Source organism: Equus caballus, chromosome 9 (genome assembly GCF_041296265.1).
Source record: "Equus caballus isolate H_3958 breed thoroughbred chromosome 9, TB-T2T, whole genome shotgun sequence".
Classification (NCBI taxonomy): domain Eukaryota; kingdom Metazoa; phylum Chordata; class Mammalia; order Perissodactyla; family Equidae; genus Equus; species Equus caballus.
The window spans coordinates 60,638,955-60,662,947 of record NC_091692.1 but is presented as its reverse complement, the minus strand read 5'-3'; the positions used below and the strand labels follow the sequence as shown (position 1 = coordinate 60,662,947).

The 23,993-nt window shown below is 33.7% G+C and overlaps 1 protein-coding gene across 20 annotated transcripts in view; it reads right to left on the bottom strand.

The window, feature by feature from the left end:
* Positions 1 to 23,993, bottom strand: part of VPS13B (vacuolar protein sorting 13 homolog B) — a 777,539-nt gene that overhangs the window by 300,354 nt on the left and 453,192 nt on the right. For 18 of the 20 annotated variants that reach the window (XR_011421645.1, XR_011421647.1, XR_011421646.1 and 15 more), the window contains one exon: positions 18,710 to 18,821. Coding sequence is in view for 16 of the 20 variants with exons in the window: in XM_005613228.4 (XP_005613285.2) it covers positions 18,710 to 18,821 (112 nt within the window). In the remaining 4 variants the exon portion in view is untranslated. Of the gene's footprint in view, positions 1 to 7,701; positions 8,784 to 18,709; positions 18,822 to 23,993 lie in introns of those variants that run through there. The other 2 variants (XM_070222401.1, XM_070222400.1) reach the window with 2 other exon arrangements.

Here is a 23,993-nt window from a genome sequence, read left to right as displayed (position 1 = left end):
GAAAACGCTGATTTAAAAACCAGGTATACAAGGTAAAGTGAGGGAACCTAAAGAGCATCTACCTACAGTAACGTTAGTATTGGCAGTCTCTAAACACTGAATCAGCTCCTTCATGAAGAGTCACAGTCTCTAGGAGGACTATCCAATTACGAAAAATAAATATTTTAATGAAAATAAAGGCTGCTATTTAAAAGAAAACAGTATCCTTAATTATAATAATGCTGCTAGGTATAGTTAATGACCCTATACATTAAGGAAGGTCGAACTTTAATGACCTGGACCACACCAGGGTCACAATTGGTAGCAGAACATTGATCAACATATAAAAGCCACTGAACACATGAAAGGAATTACAGTACATCACACATCAAACATTTTGGCCTGGTGCTTCCTTCCTCTAATCCTCCTGGCAGGAAATGCTCTACGTATCCTTTGAGGTGACCAGACACATTTAAAAGTAGTCCCTGGTTAAAAAAGCTTGTGGATACTGCAGTTTTCTCCAAAGAGGAGAGCAACTTCTGCTCAGCACTGCTGCACTACATGTCTACTTGCAGCACAGAAACGGAGCTCCACTGCTGAGGTACTGTAACCGCATACGGCACTTTCTTCTCTGAAGGGTTCAAGAAGTATAGAAGATAAATCTGGAAAATATGTTTTCACGTTTGATATGACATAATATCAGGTAAACTAACCCAGAAATGTTATAGATTTAACTACTTTATTATAGATATACGTAAGCAAAGTTAAAATTATATAAGTAAACATGTTTTGACCTACACTACTCCGTAAGTTAGCTTTTCACCAGAATATATTTATGGCACTAAGAATAAATTTTAAAAGAGTCTCTTTTTAATATGCCCATCCTTCAGCTGGAAAAAGTACAAATGATTCTAGCACACTATTCAAAATGAAGGCTGCTAAATTTTTGAGGATGAATTGTTTTCAAATAAAATAATTAAATGAGGTTGTAAAAAATTAGTGAGAGATTCAGATTGAAGGATAACTTTCCCAGGAGAATATTTGTTGTGATATGAACTAGAATAAAAAAAATCAAAACATACCAGATTTTATTGTTTTATTCTATAGGATAAATATGTTTCCAGCATAATTTGACACTGTTTACCAGAATGACAGAATATTAAGTACTGTTTATTTCACTAATATCTATTCTGCCATCAAACTGAACAAATGACATTGCAATTCTATAATTCCATGCGTGTTATTTCTTTCCTAGTTTTTGGATAACTCTTAAAGTTTAGTGGTACTATACCTCAGTTTTATCAGGTGTTCTTTAAAATCACCTGGAAATACTGAGGTTGCGTTTCACTGAACATGAGCTTCGTGACTTCTGTTCATAACTTAAATGACTGGGAATGTGTTCACTGCCACAGACATGCTGTCCACAGTGTGTTTGATAAGCTGACATGGGACAGGGACTCTTTTCACTGTTGTGTCAGTTTATCAAACCCATACCTGGACGACTGTCAGTTCAGTTAGAGGACAATGGAGTCCTGGAATACAAAGTGTTATTTCCCTTTGAGAAGCTAAGTACTCACATAATGTACAAACACCACATATATACGTATATGACAATATGACCTAAATAACTGTAGTAATACATAAAATTTATGGAAATTGGTTCCAAAGCTCAGACTATAACCACAGTTATTAAGATATAAGCTAGGAATTTGTCTAATACATAGAGATGTGTATTAATGAAATTTTTAATCTTCATATATGGAGTTTTAACTTTTTCCTCATATTCATTAGAAATTTACATGGAAATTGTATAGCGGATGAACATACTATTTGATATTAAGGGATGACCAACTGAGGTTAGAAATTGCACTTTAATTCTGATCAAATTCATTTATATTTTGAATCGTATAAGATTTAACATTGGCACCGAAATTATGTCAAGTAGACTTATAGATGATAAATTACACTAAGAAAAGAGTTTTCACAACTTAAAAATTCATTTTAACATTTAGTTATGTCAAAACAAATCCACGGTTTTAGAGGTCAGAATAGTGGTTATCTCTGGAGTGCAGGGTACTGGTTGGGTTGGGAATGAGGACGATTTCTGGGGTGCTGGGTGGTGGTAACATGGCTATATAGATACATAAAAGTTCACTGAGCTGTAATACAAATAATTAATGCACTTCCTGGTATGTAAGTTGTAACTCAATGAAAAAATTAAAAGATACGAAAAAAATACAAACCAGAAAAAATCGCTATGTGCTGATTTGATTTTTATCTATTTTTGCAATCACATTTGTATTTTTCATCACCTTTGTCAATGTGGAATGATTTTCAGGTATCTAGTTTTTGCTCAAAGCTCACTGTTAAAAATGATGGGCGAGAAAAGTATTTCAGATTAAGGAAACGTGTCTTCAACACAGAGGACACGTGGTCTCCAAACAGAGGATAAGTATTTCTAGCACATAAAATAGGTAAAACTGTCCTATTTTTGGAGAGTGACCTCAGGAGACACAGAATAAAGATATAAAGATAAGTATGTATATTTTATAGCTATTGTTTAAATTGGCACTTCAGAAAATAATAATTTACTTGACTTCATGCAAAAAACCAAGGACCTTTTTGTTAGTAGCATCTTATTAGTGGTCAGGAAGTACTCTTACACAGTGTGTGGAGGTAACATTATTAATCATACATATTAAATGAATGCAGAGATGCTTGCTTCCTATCTTGCTTTCTGATTAGCTTCTATATTTGTGAAGGGGATGACAAGGGCTTGGCTGAAAAGAGACACCAGTCAACAAAGGGTAAAATGGGTCTTTCTCAGATTGCAATTACAAAGTCAACACTGCAGCTCACACTAATTTTCTTAAATTCAAAGCAGGTTAAACATTTTTTGTCCATCCGTCTGTCCGTCCGTCCGTCCGTCCGTCCATCCATCCATCCATCCACCCCCCTCTCCACCCATCCATCTCTCTCTCTTGTTTAATCCTTTTAGGATGATGAGTAGGGCACCTTATACAAATAACTATAAGAATAAACATGCAGGTTACTCTTTAGTTACAATATTTAATTTTCGTTATGAATGAGAAAAAACAATTTTTCCTTTACTTCAGACACTTAAGAGAGTAGCACAATGTTTTACTATTTCTTAAAGAGTTGTCTTGTTTGTCAGCTCTGGTGAACAGCCATTATATTCCGGAAACTCTGGAGATGTATCTTAAAGGTACACTATGCTTTCTCTCACTTGTCTGTAAGTCCAGAGGTGTTTAGATAATAATTTCACATAATGTTAGTGCCTCAACGAAAACACACAATCAGGAATGCATATAATATTACATATCTAGCATAGTTTATACAACCAGAACATTTTTGAAGGAAGTATAAGATAGGTTTTCCAAGTTCACAATAAAAACTATTCTCTTATTCTGCAGCTTCTTTCCAACATGAACTTCTAGAGGGAAGCATCAAAAATATCAATAAAAAGAGTTAAGTACTTTTAATATAACATTCCAAAATTTATGACAGTAGAACTTATAGTCATTTTCAACATTGTTATTGAGGTAGTTTTTGGCAGCAAACAGAAACACATTCATGGAAACCTACATCCTGCTACAGGAAGCCGCAAAAGACGCAGTTACTTTGGTGAGGGCCAAATATAAATCCAAAGCCTTCACACTAGATCAGCTGAAGAACATGACAAGGACCAAAAGTCGGCCAATAGTATTTTCAAACAAAGCTTTTAGGCAAGTTACTCTAAACGCCTACTATCCCAATCTCTCTGATTTGCTAACAGGGAGTTATGTGAAACCAACACTAAGCATTATAGGATTAAGGACATAAAGTCACTAGATATGAAACATACCTTGCCAAAAACCAACACAATGGTTATTTTGAGAACATTTATACAGAAAGAAATTTAGGAAGAAACTAAAGGTCAGAAGGAGGAGAGTATAGTTTTGTGGAGATTTGTAGACTTTAATCTTTACAATGTATCTGGAAACTATAGAGCTCAGTGTTAAAGTAGATGACAAGCTAGGTTTTAAGAGAAACTGCAAAAATATAGAGACGAGAATTGCCATACTTTGAACTACATATGCATCAGGAATAAAGAAAGGCTATTATTAATATTTACAGAAAAAGAATAATCTTCCTGTTTTTAAGATAAATTTTCAAAGCATACATGCACAATTGTTAATGATTTAAGCTCATCTGTGAAAGGATGCTAATTTCATCTATGAATTTCTATTGTTCATATGCTTCAATTACCAATTGTTTGAGCCTATATATATTGTTGAAGTATACACATGAAACAATATAAAAAATTAGGCAATCTCAACCATGAATTTCACCGGTCACATCAATTAAATGTTAGTATATACTGGTAACATTAACCCTTTGAGAAGTCAGGACAACCATTAGGAGATTAAAAATTAGAAAAAGATACTGCCAAAGTTTTAATGTATGAAATAATTTTGTTATTTGAAAATATCTATATCTTGGATTGCATCAAGGTTGATTTATTTCAAACCTGAAACAAGATACTTGTTTCCTGATTTATAGTAAACTATGATTTAAAAAATCTCAGTAAATTGACTCTACATCAAAGTCAATAAAAAAAATTAAAAGACATTTTATAGCGGTTTAAAAAAATCCTACTTAGTTTAACAAGCATTCAGTAAAGCTTCCATTTAGGAAATGTGCATTTTTTATGTTGAACATTCACGCTACTGAAATATTAGTCATAAAGTGAATTTTTAAAATGAAACTAAATTTTCTCATCAACTATATAAGAACAAAGCATGTTTTTGCACTCTCCCTGTGACTCATGGTGTCACATCAGGCTCACAGTGAGAAATGGAGAACAATCCCTGTTGCAAAAGATGCCCATAAAAAGGCAAGAACCAGGTAGAAAACAAATTCTGTATATAATGCTAGAAGAATTCTACTAATGCAAGTCTTGTAAGAGTGAAAATGAATCAGCTTTAACTTTTATAACTCTTTAAAGGTAAAATTCCATGAATTAAACTGCCCCAGACAGGGTACACCTGTCAGAAGATTCATTTATAGAAGATGTCTTTAAAAAGTTTGCCAAAATTACCACGGACTTTTTATATTTTAAGAGAATAAAATTCTCTATGGAAAAAACCTGAAACCCAATACTAGATTCAAATCTATTAAGTACTGAATGCACTAAAAAGGATTAGCAAATGTCTGCAAAAAAGAAATGGCTGAAAAATTCAACTGACAAAGTTCCTAAAGAGCTATGGGATAAATTAGTCACAGATAAAATCCCAAAAGCGACATCAGAAGACCCACAAATATTTGGCACGAACCGAAAACTATATGCAGAAGTTGACAAACATCCAATTACAAGAAGGATATAATTCTCTCAAGCAAAAGATGAAAATTAAAAAACTTTGTAATTAAAAATACTATAAAAGAAAAAAGTTCCGTTTTGAATATTCTAAAATTCTTTTAACACATAAAAGATTTTGAAAAAAATATGAAGTAAATTTTGTCACAATCACTACTTTATTTTTAAATCTTTTAGAGCAGATATTAAAAGATTTTGAGAATTCTTAGACAATATGACAGAGTAATGCTATAGGGAGTCAACATACAATCTTAAATGGCTTCCAAATTTACATCTAACTCTATATGCCTATTTTCAGATACATAGCTTAAACACAATAGTTCTCAACTGTGCAGGATTAGGGAGAAAAAGTCCAAGTTACCAGAAAGTTTCATAACAGGCTTATATTCAATTTTGACATAATTTTGGTGTATGAAAAATACATGTAAACAAATAATGCTTAGTTGTTTGAAAATAAAATCAGTATCTTCTTCAACACAATTTAGAGAAAAATAATGATATGTAAGAACACTCCGGGAAAAATAGAAATATAACAAAGAAATTTTAACTTATCTCCTTTTCTTTCATAACTTTGAGATAGGACTAGAGTAATAACTAAATTATAATAAAGTAAAAAGAGGAAGAGCTTTATAAATATTCATATTTGATAATTATTTAAAATATCTCTTAGGAAATAAAAATCACAAAAGTACACTGAGATATTAATGAGACAAATCTGTTAACATTTGTTTATAATAGCTGAAGAATATTTAAAATAAATATTTAATATAATATTTAATATTTATTAATCAGACAAATCTATGTTAATATTTATATCTGGTCATGACTGACTTTGGAGCTTATAATAGATGTGAGAAGAAGCTTGATGACAGTCAAAATCATTAGCTAGGGATCTATTTTCTGCAGATTAAATGCAGTTATTAAGTATATCCTAATGCGAAAATTCTTTTAAAATATATTGTATGTTTAAGTACCCTCAAAGACCAACGAACTCAAACACTAGAATTATGAATTTTCACCATAAATTATGACTCTGATGTCTACAATATTAAGTTCACCCAAGCTTAGAATATTTTAGGGAACCTAAGGAAACTAAAATTGGTACCTGACAGTTCAAGTTATTCACTGTTAATAAGAATGTTGTTAGAAAAAAAAAAATCTAACATATAAACAGTAATAAAATGTAATGGAACAAATGTGAAACTTCAGAAAACGTAAGTTTCAAACAATGTTATATGTTATATACTGGTTAACTGTAAGTTCGTTAAATTAAAACCAGTCTGTCTTACAAGAAACTCAGTTACAAGCAGGAAGATGTAGTGATAAAGAGCATAGGCAATGGGAACTGGTTCCATCACTTATTTTATGTATAACCCAGGAGAAATTATTTAATGTCTATAGATTCAGGTTTTGTTTCTAAAATACAGATAATCATAATACCTGACTCTTAGGTTATCATGAGGTAAACACTGTGAAAGCATCAAGTAGAATCCTTGACACAGAGGAAGCACTCAAGACGTTAGCTTTTACTGCTGCTGCTACTACCACTACTATACTGCAATTGCAGAAAGGTAAGTCAGACACTGGTATAGAAGGCCAAAGAAAAGGGATATTACTTTTAAGTAAAATGGCTATGAAAGGTTTCAAAAAGAGAGCAAGAGTTAAGTGAAACATTAAAAGACAGATGTTATTCTTATGAATTTTTTTAAATTAATAATGTTGAACACCAAAGAATAAGATTTTTAAAAGATCCCTAACTTCACCAATGTAAAGTTTTTATAACAAAAAAAAAGGCTGAGCTGCAAGAAAGCTGTATTTCAAAAAAGTTGAAAATGCATATACAAACAGGGCCATAGAAAAAGAACATACAAAGAATTACTGGGACAAACAAAATATTTAACTTGAACAAGTGTCTTATGTAAGAAAGCAATTGGTGATAAGATTTGAAGCATATATTGAGGTCAGATCACAGAGAAAGATGCATGTTGGGTTAAAAGGTTTTGTCATGTTAAAAATTAAGCACTTTGACAGATGTTGAACAGAGAGTTGCTATCATCAAATAATGTTTTAAAGTGGTACATTTAAGCCAAAATGCCTACAATACTTTAATTCACACAGTAGTGTTGAATTGTGAATTATATGGCCTTTACAATTCAAACGGTAACAAAGAACACTTTAGCTATAATAATCTCAGTTTCCTATTGGTACTGATACATTTGTTTCTCAAGGAACACCCCAGTAGATATCTCAGTGAAGGAAATAACTGAGTTTCCTTTTATAGTTTCTCAGGTATGATAATTGTTTTGAAGTCTGGGAAGTCTTGGTCACAGTACGTTCTACAAAAGTTTTTGTTTTCATGGAGCCTTTTATTAATGGAGAATATTTTGTTGGTTAGAAACAAAAAAGTAGTCTTTAAATAGTCTTTTGATCTATGCCGTCTAAAACCATTAGTTCAAAAACAGGCAAACATTTCTGAACACGATGACACTGAAGGATGCCCACCATGTATTACTGAGTTAAAACAAATGCAAATTGCAGAACACTATGTAGAGTACAATCCTATTATTTAAGACAGAGACAGTCACACACACACCCCACAAAGAAAAATGGTCTAAATGAGTGTCAACCTAATTATTAACAACAGTCATAGCGTAAGGAAGTGCCTGGCACCGAGGGTAAGCCCTGGTAGGGAGAGGAATTCTATTTTCTATGCACATACTTTGGTACTATTTAATTTTTAAAAAATGAACATGACTACACTTTTATTTAAAAAAATCTTAGTAATATGGGTTTATTAATAGATTAAAATAAAGTTAGATTTATTATAAAAAAGGTGTCATTCTACCAATTTACTTATAATTTTTTAAAATCTTATTTTAACTTTTCGTATTTTAACTTGATAACAAGATGAGTGAATAATTATAAACTAAATTGTAAACAATATTTTTTAAAACTTGGATTATAAAAAGAATTTTACAAAATAGACCATTAAAATGTACTTAAAAAGCAATGCATTTACTTAAATACACTCCCGAATAATTAATGTTAACATTTTCACTCACTCTGGTACTTTTAAAAAGAAAAAAATTTGAACAGAAATGAAGTTTTCTCTATTCCCTCTTGTGAAAACTGAAAATTTGGATGGAACTTCTGGAATCATTCTTTCCTCTTATAATAATTTTCAGAAGACATAGGATGCAACACTGTAAGGACACTTACAATAAAAATGGAACCACAAAAAAGTTTAGAGTGCAAGTTCATAACTTCTGATTTTGCTTATTTCATCCATCTAAACATTGTGTGAGGCGTTGTAGAGAAAGCACGCATTATTATGATCTGGAATCTATCAGAACTTCACAATGTAATTTCACTGACTCAAATGATGTGGTTGAGGTCTTGAGTTCCATGAAGGGAGGTAGCATAAGTTCTAGTCAAAAATAAATATCTATCATTAGTATTTAGTACATTGTAGGCACTCAATAAATATGTGCTGAATAACTGAAATAATTAATGTATACTTAATAAACAAATGAATTAATGCATATATGCACATATGCAATGGAATGGCATAAATGTCTCAAAGATCCCTACAGTTCTAACGGCTGATATAGGGCTATTTATTCTATTTCTCATATAAAAAGCCATTTTTAGGAAATCATTTAAAACAATGAAAATCAAGTCACACTACTTATAGATAGTATTCAGGATCACAGTCAATGAAATTTTTAGACAAGTCTTAGGAATAGAAATAATACAAATCCAAGGTAATCTTCAGATAGCAATTATACTGTAAAATAGCTTATGGTCTTCAATAAATAGAAACAACCATAAACACTGTAGTTAATGAGCTGCAGATGATGCACCAGCATTTGTATAACATAAAGTTTCTAAAAAGTATATAAATCATTTACATAAAAGTGTAATCAAATTTATTAGGTTCTTAATATGCTTAAGTTAAAAACATATTTAAACATTTTAATTTTACTTTTTTATAATCCCTATTTTAATTTCCTTAAATCAGTCTATGAAGGAACACTTTCAACATAGGTAATTTAAAAAAATTTGCCTTTATACCTTTTATCCTTAATTGTTTCTCTGCTTCTTTTTTAGCTTGAGACAAGAACCTGAATCATCTCTCAGGAGAAGAGGTTGTGTAAGATAAAGGAAAATCAGGTCAGATTGTGCTTCAGAACTATGGTATAAGTCAGGGAAATGGTTGAACACATCATTGAATAGGAGACTCTCAGACTGAAGTGAAAGGAAACAGAGAGATCATCTTGTCCAGGAATTAGAGTTGTAAGCTACGTAAATCAGTAACAAGGAGGAGGCAGGTAAAGAGGGTAGAGGGTTAAAAGAGGGGCTAATGATGATATATAGCTGAGCATAAACAACGAATAAATAATATGGTGTATATGACATATTTCACTGTTTTCTAGTGGATCAGATGCTTTTGAGAGTAATAAAGTACAAATTCACATAAGGTTTTAGTAAGTTAACAGAACTTTTATTATTTTACATTTTCTGAATCATAGATTCCAAAAGTAGCAACCACTATGATCTAAAAGTTTATGAAAAATCTGAACTTAAAAAAAAGATTCCTCTGAGGACGATCTTGTTAGGAAGGGGGAAAGCCTGGGAAAGGAGGATACTCTCTTTTTGTCCTATCCTTTTACAATGTTTGGATTTTTAGCATTAAAATTTACTAGCATTTTTAATTAATTAATTTAATTAATATTTTTATATAAAATCTTCTCTTTTAAAAAGGTTTGGAGGGGGCTGGCCCAGTGGCATAGTGGTTAAGTTCGCATGCTCTGCTGTGTTGGCCCAGGGTTCCTCCGTTCAAATCCTGGGCATAGACCTACACACCACTTATCAAGCCATGCTGTGGCAGTGTCCCACATACAAAATAGAGGAAGATTGGCACTGATGTTAGCTCAGTGACAATCTTCTTCAAGCACAAAGAGGAAGACGGGAAACAGATGTTAGCTCAGGGCCAATCTTCCTCACCAAAAATAAATAAATAAAAAGGCTTGGCAACCAATGATCTAATCTGCTACACATGGTGTGGTCCTTCACCCAGCACATCAGTATCACTCAGTATCAGTGTTCATACCCAATCACTCAAGAGGTTGGTAGAAATGCAGAATTTCAAGCCTCCTCCCAGATCTCCCAAGTCAAAACTTGCATTTTTACAAATCCCCAGGTGACCTGTACACATATGAAATTTAAGAAGCACTGATTTAATTCAACATAAATCACAACCCCCTCTAAACCTTCTAAGTGGGTTTCAGCCTCTGCTACAACAGTGATGAGCAGCTCACCACCTCCTGAGATAGTCAACATTTTCAAAAAGAAACTCCTGCTATCCACCTGCCCAACTCCCCAAAAAACCCTCCCAGTTTTCCTTCCCTCAGTTAATTTCTTCCTTCCATTTGCTCAGGCCAAACAACTGAATTATCCTTATCTCCTTTGTCTCAAACCCCACATGCAATCCATGTGCAAATTCTCTTGGCTCTACCTCTAAAATATTTCCAGAATCTGACCACTTCTCATCACCTCTACAGCCACTACCCTGGGCCAAACCACCATCACCTCCTGCCAAGATTATTGCAATAGTCACAAACCTTTGCCTTTCCCTGCCTGCAGTTTATTCTTTACGTCTTGGCCTGAACTATCTGCCTAAATATAAATTGAGTCATGCCATTTCTCTGCTCAAATTCTCTGAGGGCTTCTCATTTGATGAAAAAATCAACCCCTCAATAATCAAAAGAATTTCGTATCACATATTTGGTTAAGTCAAATAGTAGAAATAATCCTTAACATGACACTTTTAGAGATCAATAGGAAACTCCCATTTGTTCTTCTGAACTATGACTCCCTTTGTTTTTAAGTGCATATCTCACCTCTTTTCAAATGTATATCTTTAGTCCCTCCTGTTGATCCCTTCATTTCTTTATGCGGGTAGATATTTAGTAAACAACAAAAGCATTACTCCAAAATTATGCATGTGTGGATTATTTTCCCCCACCACTACATCTCACTTAAAATAAGAGCCAAGGTCCTCACAAAGGCCTACAAGGCTCCTCCACAAAGTCTCTTACCTCACAGCCTACTACATTTCCCTTGGCACATACTGCTTCAGCTGCCACTGGCTTCTTTTGCACACTTGCTTCAGGATCCTTGTGCTTTCTCAGTGAGGTGTCCTCTCTTATTAGGCCATGTTATCCACCTCTAACTCCCCATTTTCTATCCTGCTGTGTTGCCTCCATAGCACTTATTGCATTCTAATATACCTGAATATTTATTTATTTGTAATTGTCTTTCTCCCCCATCAAAAGCAAAAAGTTCCATGACAGCAAGGATTTTTGTCTTGTTCACTGATGTACACTCAATACCTAGAATAGTACCTGGTGACCAGCAGCTTCTCAATAAACATTTGTTCAACAATGAATAATGAACCAATAGCCTCTTTTATTATTAGACTTTTATAATTTGACAGATCTTCATTCTATGGAGCTCCAATTAGTGTCAATGTAATATCCACTAATTTAATGGTTTAATAAGCTACTGTTAGCTTCAGAAGGAATGAAGCTATTCCCTATGACACATGATAGGCCAAGTATTTGAAGAATGGTCCCAGGTCCCCTAGGAGTTTTCTCACAGTCAAAATTTAAGATCTTCAGTTATTTTAGTCTTACTATTGTTCCTTCAAAGGTAATATGTCTTTTTTTACTGGCTGTATTTAAGATTTTTCTCTTAATTTTTTTTTTGCTGAGTAAGATTACTCCTGAGCTAACATCTGATGCCAATCTTCCCCTTTTTTTGCTTGAGGAAGAATAGCCCTGAGCTAACATCTGTACCAGTCTTCCTCTATTTTGTATGTGGGTTGCTGCCACAACATGGCTGACAAGTGGTGTAGGTCTGAGCCAGGGATCCAAACCAGCAAACCCTGGCTGCTGAAACAGAGTGTGCCAAATTTAACCACTAGGCCATGGGGCCAGCCCCTAATGCAATTTTTTTAAATCAAAATGTAAAACTTTATTAAGGATAAAAGATTCTCTTCTTTTCTGAGTACTGTCTTAGCCTTAAAACCTGTGTTGGTGGAAGCAGATATTTTTGCATTCTCTGTTTGCTTAGCATCCCCCATCAGCCCATCAGGGAGGAGTCTCTTTATCTTTGATTTTCAATAATTTGACCACCTTGTGTTTAGATGTAGTTTTCTTTGCACTTATTTTGCTTGGATTGAGAACAGGATACTGAGCTTCCTGAGTCTGCCAGTTAATGGCTATGGTTAATTTTAGATAAGTCTCAAGGGCTATCTCTTTAACGATTCCTTTTGTTCCACTCTATCCTTCTTCTACTCCTTGAATTCTCATTACACATATGTTAGACCATTTGACAGTGCCCCACATATTTTTATGTTTGTTCTCCTCCTTGTTCCTTTCTTTCTTTTCTACTCTTTTTTTCCCCTCTCTGTGCTTCAGTTTGGGTAATTACTCTTCAGCTATCTCTAAGCTCACTAATTCCATCTTCTGCTTTGTCCATCTGCTATTATGGCTATCCAATGAGTCCTTAATTTCAGATATTGTATTATTCAGATTTAGAGTTTATTTTAAATAGAGCCCATTTTAATGAAATCCTCCATCTTTTAACAGTTTTCTTTAAAATATTAATAACAGTTATTTCAAATTCCTGTCTACTAATTCCAACATCTCAGTCATCTGTGAATCTTTTTCTACTAGCTAAATTTTCTCCTGATAATGGGTCAAATTTTCCTGCTTCTTTGATATCTTATAATATTTTATTATATATCAAACATCATGTATAAAAAGACTAAGAAAATAGAATGTTATTTTCTCCCAGAGAAGGCACACCTTTTCCTGCCAGGCAGAACGGGTAAGGGGTGCATCATTTCAATCTAGTTAGAAATTGAGGTAGGCTGGGATTTGCAACTTTCATTAAAACTCAATTCACCTTTGGTTTCAAATGTCTCAAGAATGAAACTTGACGTGTTTGTTGCAGGCTTCTTTGTTCAACAGAAATATAACACCAATCACAAATGTGAGCCACCTATGTAAATTAAAATTTGCTAGTAGTTACATTGAAAAAAGGTTTAAAAAACAGTGGAAAATGGTCGTAATAACATATTTAATTGAATTTATCTAAAATATTGTCATTGCAATGTATAATTGATATAAAGATTATTAAAGATATTTTACCTTGTTTTCTTCCCAGTTCATCAAAATCCTGTGTATACTTTATACTTATAGAACATCTCAGTTTGGACTAGCCACATTTCAAAAGCACAACAGCTACAAGTAGGGAGCGGCTACGGTATTGAACAGTGCATCTCTAGCATGGCTTTATCTTTTAAGGAATGTGAAACTTTGAGAAACTCAACTTCTTCTTGTCAGCTTAACTTCCTCTCCTCACCCAACACTCAGAAAAAGCACTATGGAGAACTGACTGTATGCTTGACGCTCTTCCAGATTCAAATATGTCACTCATCACTCTCAATATGTCACTCACCACATGACTGATAAAATGTCTCTTGATTTCTCCTTCCCACAACAAAATCCCTCTGCTTATAGCCAGACAAAGCAAATATCCAGAGTTGAAAGAGCACCCAGTCTCCACTCACCTAGGAAGGGTATTTCTCTCTCTGGAATTTAACTCCTCTGGACCTCTTTGTGACACCAACCTTTGATTTTTTTTTTTTTTTAAATCAGCTTTATTGAGATCTAAGTGACATCTCATAAAATTTACCCTTTTGAGGTATACAATTCAGTGTTTTTTGGTATATTCTCATTGTACTCACTATACATCATTCATTGTATAATTACGCACTGTACATCTCATTGTACATCACTACTATCTAATTGCAGAACATTTTTATCTCCCCCAAAAGAAATCCTATGTCATTAGTAGTCATTCTTCTTTCCTTTCCTAGCAACCACTGCTCTACTTTCTATCTCTATAGGTTTGTCCATTATGAACATTTCATATAAATGGAATCATATAATATGCGGCTTTTTATGTCTGGCTTCTTTCATTTTGCATGTTTCCAAGGTTGATCCATGTATATTTGATTCCTTTCTATGGCAGAATAATATTCTATTGTATTGGGTACACCACATTTTGTTTAGCCATTTACCACCTGATGAACCTTTGAGCAGTTGTCACTTCTTGGCTATTATGAATAACACTGCTATAAACATTGGTGTACGTGCTTTTATGTGGACATATGTTTTCAATTCTCCTTGGGAACATACCTAAGAATAGAATTGCTGCATCATATAGTAACTCTATGAGGAATTGCCAAACAGTTTTCCATATCATCTGCACCATTTTACATTCCCACTAGAAATGTATGAGGTTCCAATTTCTCCACATCTGTTGTCTTTTTGATTATAGCCATTCTAGCAGGTGTAGTTTTGCCTTGCATTTCCCTAATGACTAATTGGGTTGAACATCTTTACACACACTTACTGGCCATGTTTATATTTTCTTTGGATACATATCTATTCAAATTCTTTGCCCAGTTGTCCTATTATTGAGTCGTAAGTATTCTTAACATATTCTGGATACAAGTCTCTTAGCAGATTTGTGATTTGTAAATATTTTCTCACATCCTGTAGATTGCCACTTTCTTGATAGAGTCCTTTGCAACACAAAAGTTTATAATTTTGATAAAATCCAATTTATCTATTTTTCTTTTGTCTCCTGTGCTTTTAGTGTCATTTTTAAGAAACCATTACCTAGTTCAAGGTCACAAAGATTTACTCCTATGTTTTCTGCTATAAGTTTCAGAATTTTGGCTTTCATATTTAGGTCTCTGATCCATTTTGAGTTACTTTTTGTGTATGGTGTCAGGTAAGGGTCCAGCTTCATGTGCATATCAAGTAGTCTGACAAGCATCTGTTGAAAAGATTACTTTTTACCAAGGAATTATCTTGGCTCCTTTATCAAAAACCAATTGATAATAAATGTGATGGTTTATTTCTGAATTCTCAATTCTATCCTTTGATCTATATGCCTATCTTTATGCCAGTACTCCACTCTCTTGATTACTATTATTCTGCCATAAGTTTTGAAATCAGGAAGTATAAGTCCTCCAACGTTGTTCTTCTTTTTCAAGATTATTTTGGTATTCTGGATCCCTTGAATTTCCATATGAATTTTAGGATAAGTTTGCCAATTTCTGCAAAGAAGCTAGGCTGGAATTTGTACGGAGATTCTGTTGACTCTGTAGATCATTTTGAGAAGCACTGCCAACTAACAATACTAAGTCTTTTGATACATGTACATAGGGTATGATTCTATGTATTTAGATCTTCTTCAATTTCCTTCACCAATGTTTTGCAGTTTTCAGAGTGTAAGTTTTATACTTCTTTTGGTGAATTTATTCATAAGTATTTAATTCTTTTTGATGCTATTATAAATGGAATTGTTTTCTTAATTTCACTTTTAGATTGTTCATGGCTCATTGTTATTGTGAACTGATTTTTAAATAGTGATTTTGTATCCTGCAACCTTGTTGAACTTGTCTATTTGCCCAATAATTTTTCAGCGAATTTCTTATGATTGTCTATATACAAGATCATGTCATCTGCAAAAAGACAGTTTTATTTCTTCTTTACAATCTGGTTGTTGTTTATTTTATTTTCTTGCCTAACTACCCTGGCTAGAACCTCCAGTATACTGCTGAATAGAAGTGGTGAGAGCAGATATCCTTGTTTTGTTCCTGCTCATAGGGGAAAACCATCCAGTCTTTCACCATCAACTATGTTAGCTGTGGGTTTTTTATGAATGCCACTTATCAGAAGAAGAAGGTAGAAGAAACTAGAAAAACCAACAGAGAAGAAACACAAAGAGCAGACTAAAAGAAAGAGGAAGTAAAACATATGGAAAGGGGGGCCGACCTGGTGGCACAGCAGTTAAGTTCGTGCGCTCTGCTTTGGTGGCTGGGGGTTCACCAGTTCAGATCCCGGGTGCAGATCCACACACTGCTTATCAGGCCATGCTGAGCAGGCATCCCACATATAAAAAGTAGAGGAAGATGGGCATAGATAGTAGCTCAGGGCTAATCTTCCTCAAAAAAACCCAACAAAACAAAACATGGAAAGGGAGCAGGACAGTGAAATGACTAAACTGCATAACCAGGGGGAAATTAGAAAAATGAATTTAAAAAGAACTCTGAAAGGAATTAATAAGAAACAGATTCGGAAATGCTCTGCCATTAGTTAAGTATATGCTTTTGGCAAAACATGTAAAAATTCTGTGTGCCTTGGTGTTGTCAGTTAAAAAAAGAAAAGGCTGGCCCCGTGGCCGAGTGGTTAAGTTCACGCGCTCCGCTGCAGGCAGCCCAGTGTTTCATTGGTTCAAATCCTGGGCGTGGACATGGCACTGCTCGTTGGGCCATGCTGAGGTGGCGTCCCACATGCCACAAATGGAAGGACCCACAATGAAGAATATACAACTACGTACCAGGGTGCTTTGGGGAGAAAAAGGAAAAAAAATAAAAACCTTGAAAAAAAAAAAAGAAAAGACATTTATTCTATAAACACACAGTACTTCTTATATACTTTTTGTGTTCATATTTTTATGTGTTTTGTGTAAGGCAGGATGTGAGACACTGAAGATCTATAGACAAAATACATGATTTTCTTTACACTTAATTTACTCTTTGGCATTATATTTCTATATTCTATAAAATAAATCAAACAAAGTAGTTAGAGAAGGAAATAAAATAGGGAAAGAAGGTAAAAAGTAAAGAAAAACATAGAAAATAGGTAAAGAATGAAAGAAGACACAGAAAGGGAAGGAAAAACTAGTTACAAAGAAAACAGGGAAAGTAAATAAGAAGAGAGACTGAGAAAAAAAGTTCAGGAAGGGAGCAGGGAAGGAAGCAATGCCAGCAGGAATATGAGAGCCACAGCTCCACAAATGACTGCTGAAGAGGCAGAGAGTGGAAAGGACAGAGGAGGAAAAGAAGTCTCAGTGGTTCACTTTATTGATGGTGATAGGCTTTTTTAATATGAAACATATTTCTTTCACCAAAAGTGAAAGAGCACCCTCTTTGAGGACCACTATTTCTGAAGTGAAAAGAAAAGATAAATATACCTGAAAGAATTTCCAAATGTTAGAAAATTAAATTATTTTCATCCAGAAAGGATTCTACTGTAATCTTTTCCCTGGATACTGAGGGAATCAGAAGATCTGAATTCTGGCTCTATCTTTATTTGATTAGAGACAACTACTCTTTTAGATCTTCAGTTTCCTAATCTAAAAATAAGGAAGTTGGATTACATAATTCCTAAAGCCTCCTACACTTCTGACATCTAAGATTTTACATAAGCTAGCAAAATAAAAACTTATTTAAGGGATAAATACTATAAGCTACCAAAAAAATTAATATGAGAAAGAGTATGATATATAATTCACAGGAAAAAATATAAACTCAAATATCAGAAAAATTTGAAAAAATAAAATCCCCAGGTCCACTTAAAGTAAAAATAGCTGTCACCCTCTAGGTGGTAAATGCATTAAAAAAATCATAATCTCTTCCTAGCAGCAACATCTATTAGAGAACAGTAGGAATTTATTTTTTAAAAGAGTGAGCCTACGACATCTGAAAAACAGACTAGCACAAAGAATAAGATACTTGTTCATCTGTATTTTTGCGACTCTTCTCACTTGGTTTATTTGCAACTGTACTTTTTTGTCTGGCAGCAGTGCCAACTTCAGTATGAATGATATATTATTTTTATCATGTTGATTACATATGTTCACCAGTCCAGTTGTCCATGTATGCTTGGTGTGGTTTGCAAATACTTGGTGACAAAATCCAGAGCGTGGCATTTTCACAGAAAGTGTTTACTGTGAAATTTCTACTTAGAAGTTTTGCTTTTCTTTACAGCTTTGATCCACATGACATGCACAGTTCTACATTTCAAATAACAGCTTATAGTTAAATTAAGAAAATGCTTCAATTTGCTAGAACACGAATATAGTAGGATATGGTAGTGCTAGAGAGAACCTCATTTTCTTACGTGATTAGAGATTTGGTCAAATTTAAAGTCTGCTAAAATTTTCCAAACTGTGCTTCTTCAGTTTTATGGTGACTTGTTACTTACATTCTGTTATTCATCAACACTTCACAGAAATACTTGATTTGTCTGAATGAATTTAAAAACCCACAACTGAAGAAAATCAGAAAAACCTGGTTTTAAATATCAAAAGATTCCGAATGAAAACTATTTCTACAGGCCACATTAAGCAAGTTTTATTGATCAGTGTACTTCTTTGCAGGATGAAATTGTTGCAAGATTGAGCTTAAGAAAATAAACTTACTGGTAAATATCTTTCCTGAGGACAGATCTGCCGAGGGGATTGTCAGCCTGGGGAGCCATAGCAACAGAGCCAATCTTCAAAACCATGGTGTCTTCTTTTGCTGCCTGATTAACTGTAACAAAAGAAATAGATTTATGAGGTATACAGTGGATCTGTGTGTAACTTCATGCACAAGGAGATCTTTGAGTAATGCGGTAAAGACATAAAAGATAAGACTAATAAATGGGGAGAAGGAAAAAATTGTTTAAAATAAATATATTTGATGATTTTCTTAACTATTTCCTTTATATCCCATTAAGTAGTTTTTTCTTATACACAATTAAAATGGCAATAAAAATAACTCCACCCGAACATTAAAATATCTAATATTAAACATATGTAAGTAGTACTGAAGTGGTATGTTTATCTAATTTCATAATGCTTTACTGCTGCATCTTTCTCTCAAGTGATTTTCAGCCCTGAGTTTTTAACACTGCACTGCTGCCTATATATACATATTAAAGGATACCACAAAGTCAGCAACAAATTCTCAAAGCCACTTAAATTTACAGGATTAATAATAACTAAATACAACACACACACACACACACACACAGGATAGGAGTATAAGCTGTAACTTGTCAGAAAATCCAAAACAAATATAATGCCTACAATAATTTAATAATTTCTACCATGAAATTGCTTGAGAAATACTAATTTCACACCTGTCTAAAAGTTCTACCTCCTAACGCAATCTAAAACTAAGGTAAGCAATCTCAGAAAAGAATAGAAGGTAAAAAGTTACATCAATCAATTCTAATTCTCTGTACTAAATAAAACAATATTTTACCATAACATTCATCTTATAAAGTTCAATAATTTTTCTATAAGTCACTGGCTAATTCAATGTCTTTTCTAAGGACTGTTTAGAATGGACTGGGGTTCTTGATAGCTCCATTAATATAGATTAAATTTTACTCTCTCTCCTACAATAGATGATTCTACGGTAGTAGCTGTTTAAAATTGTTTAAAAATTGTAAACAATGTACAACTTTCGGGATTTTAAAGAAAACATATACTAAAACTCATAATTTCTCTCAAGGAACTATTATCTGCCACAAATGGAACAGAAAAGGACTGGCTGCAAGACCTCAGGAATATCCTGAACAGAACATGCCTACAAAGGTACACAATCCATATTTCCCAAACTGTGGTGCCCAAAGAATGCAAAAGCTAAGAGATTATTTCCAGCTGCTTCAGCAGTACACTCAGTATGGTCTGACTTAGATTAGTCTAAAAAAGAAAGTCAGAATTAACAAAATCAGAAAAAGCAAAAAGAAAGATATTCAGTGAGGAAAAGAAGGAACCAGAGTAAGACGTACATAAAGGGAGTGGAAAAGGGCAGGGGGCTGGGGGAGGAAGGACAGCAAAAGGGGGAAAAAGAGATGAGCTATCATTGTAAATATTAGCATGTGGATGCCACAATAAAGACAGTACTTTTAAATGTCCACAGCAAAAAAAGATCAAATAGAAAACTACTTCTTATGCAGCTGCACTATTTTCAAATGACTAGAGGTCTGGCTTGATTATAGGTCCTTATACTATGAACATTGTTTACATTTCACAGATCTTGCATTTTATGCCAAGCTTATCAAATAGTTCCATGTGGGTAAAACCTCTGATTAAGCAGCAGGCATCAATTAAATCAATAAATAGTAAGCCTGGAGAATAGACCATACCACAAAAGTGCAATTAGTGTACTTGCTAAGTGTCCTTCCAGGCTACAGATACTACCCACCATATGAAAGTCTGAAATATAATAGAAACACTACAGTAAATGAGGTACATATGGAAGAAAAATGACGTACTTGGTGTTACATACAAAGCCAGACCCAAGAACAGAATTCTGTTTCTGCTAGAGCCAAAAATGTTCTCACTAGATTACACTGACTATGAAGTTATAATTTTAAAAAAATCACTTAATGTAGATCATTTACAAACTAAATTAAAATAATCAATTTTATTATAGAAAGTATTCAGCTTATCAAAACGTATCTTTGAGATATAAGAAAAAGTAATAAAAATATGTATTTATACAAGAAAGTGCCTTGAGTCATTTCTTCAGTTACTTTATGGTTGGAAAAAAACAAGCTTCCTTTTTTGGTTTATTTCACCTGCATTTAATAGTCGGACCATATGAGGAAATGTTCCCTCTAAGAAGCATTTTCAACACGAAAATGAATGCCTTCCTTCTTTGTTTTAACTGTATTTAAAAAAATTAAGCCTCACGAGGAACTACTCATTCTAGAAGCAAATCTAAAAAACAGTCCTCTATTCTGAAATAAATAGCTTAAGCTAGAAGTAAAACACCTGTAGATTCAGAATCTTGATAATAATTGCACATAACGCAAACAATACTCAAGTTGAAAACCAGACTTTCAGGACACTTCTTTAAATAAAATATTAGAATGTCAAATATATTTTTCTTATCGTTATTAACTAAATTTTACACAAGAACTATTAAAAACTTTTACATTTAATGTAACATGAAATATAAGTCTGAACGATTTTATTTTTGGGGGAGGGCAAGACGGTGCTGTATTGAAAATGAAAAGACTATAAGCAACTTTGAAATTTTAAGCTTATATAAGTAACCAAAAACTTAAATAAAGAACAGAATTTTCATGCAATAATTGTCAGATAATGTAAGACTGTTGCTTATAACAAAGTTTTCTTAAATCCAACATGAAATAAAAGTGTTTTGGAGACTTCAACTTTCCTTTCCTTTAAGATTCTCAATAATAACTCGATATAGTAAAATATCTAAAGTCTCAGGTTATTTGAACTTGCCACTGTGCAATCTTCTACTTTCACAAAGCTGTAACTGTAGACACAGTCCTACATAAAGCTATTAACAAAAGGTTTTATTATTTATTGCCATATTTGCAGTTGAAGACAGGAAGAAGGTTCATAAATGTGTAATCTAATGACTGTTACATATATTGATGGGAAATACAGTTGCATCTAGTTTTCCAATCATCTCTGACCTACAGGCACAAATTGTTTGGAGTTATTTTATAATACAGTTTATTCTGAGAAGTAAGACATAGCAACATTTAGCCATGCTATCATACTCATTAAGACAACTTAAAAATACATTTTCAGTTTAATCTGATAAAAATATCACTCAAGTAAACTTTGCAGAGTCTTACTGGAGTAAAATGAATACTATGGTTTTGACTCTTACTAAATCTTACTGGAGTCATTTAAGTAATCATATTTATTTCTAATGGAATTGCTCCTTCAATTATGTTTTTCTTATTTAATCATATTATATATTTTAAAATGTATTAAATGGCAACATTTAATCTTCTATATAAAATATACATTTAAAAATTTGTCTATACGTTGAAATGGTTAAAATGGTGAATTTTATGTTATATGAATTTTACTGCCAAAAATAATTTTTCATAGGTGAATTATGATCATTTCAATTAAGAGTAGCAATGATCAAAGATCAAGTGTTAAAAAAATCTAACACAATAGGGGCTGGCCCTGTGGCCGAGTGGTTAAGTTCACACGCTCTGCTGCAGGCGGCCCAGGGTTTCGTTGGTTCGAACCCTGGGCGCGGACATGGCACTGCTCATCAGGCCACGCTGGGGTGGCGTCCCACATGCCACAACTAGAGGGACCCACAACAAAGAATATACAACTATGTACCATAGGGCTTTGGGGAGAAAAAGGAAAAAATAAAATCTTGAAAAAAAAAAAAATCTAACACAATATAATGTGCCAAAACTTTTGAATTTTTAGCATGCATCTTTGTATTTTATGGACAAGCACACATTCTGGCAATTCATAACATCTCAGATAGACATATAGATACCAAAGTATAGGTATAAGTAAAGATATATACATGTAGATATAAAAATAGACATAGACTGACTGACACACACAGGCAGAGGGCAAAAAAACAAAATGAAAAGATGTATGCAATACAATGTAGGTAAGACAAAAGGCTTAATACCCAAAGAGCTCTTATTAATTGATAAGAAAAAGACGAGCAGCTCCTTAAAAAGAGTGCACTTTTCATTATGAGACAGACAAAAGACCAAAAAGTTTGATAAACTTCTGTTAGGATGAGAGTGAGGAATCAGTATAAACTGGTGCAGCCATTTAAAAGTGCAATTAGACATCCCCTAATATTTGAAAGCTACATGCCCTTTGATCTAGCAGTCCTTATGCCAGGAATTTATTCTATACATATAATCACCCAAGTCAGGAGAAATACGACTAAAAAGGGGTTTATGGCAAAAGTGTTCATATAAGCAAAGGATTAAAATTAATAGAAATGTGGCAAACTGTATTTTCCACAGATGGCTATAACAATATCTCCCCATCCCATATGCTTGCATTCAAGGTGATCTACTTAGGAAGTACTCAGGCAATTGAATTTTGGAATTATACCTTAAAAATCCCATCACAACCACCACCAAAACAGGGGGGAAAAACAGCTTTAAAAATAAGATAGCAAGGGGCTGGCCCCATGGCATAGTGGTTAAGTTTGGTGCACTTCACTTTGGCAGCCCAGGTTCATGGGTTCAGATCCCCGGCTTGGACCTACACCACTTGTCAGCAATGCTGTGGCAGCGAACCACATATAAACTGAAGGAAGACTGGCACAGATGTTAGCTCAGGGCTAATCTTCCTCAAGCAAAAAAAAAAAAAAAAAAAGAGGAAGATTGGCAATGGATGTTAGCTCAGGGCTAAACTTCCTCAGCAAAAGAAAAAAAAAAAAGATAGCAAACGGCCGGAAATATTTTTGCAATTATAATCAATTGGGGGATCTTCCTAGTTATAGCAGCCAAATGGGAAATTTAAAACAACATCAACAAAACTATGTGCTTTGTGTATAATACAATAAGCCAAAAACAATAAACAAACAAACCAACACACACACACACACAGAAGAAATAAAGTGGTTTTTTTCTTTCCCTTTTCTCCAATAGCCAGATTCTTACTCCTGCTGACATGTACACAAATCAATGAAGCACGGAACCTGTTTCAATAAGCCACTGCTGAGTATGATAGACAAATAAAACTAGAGTTAACCAATGAACCTCTGACCTCATTACAGAGGTGCTCAGGTACTCAGGGTACAGGTGGTACCACTGCTCTTCTCATTGAATAATGCCTGCACATTAGTGTTGTTCAGAAAATACCACAAATCCTGCCCTAGGCAAAATGGCTTGCAAGCAGATTGATGGTTCCTCACAAACAGAATTCTACACATAGAATTATCATA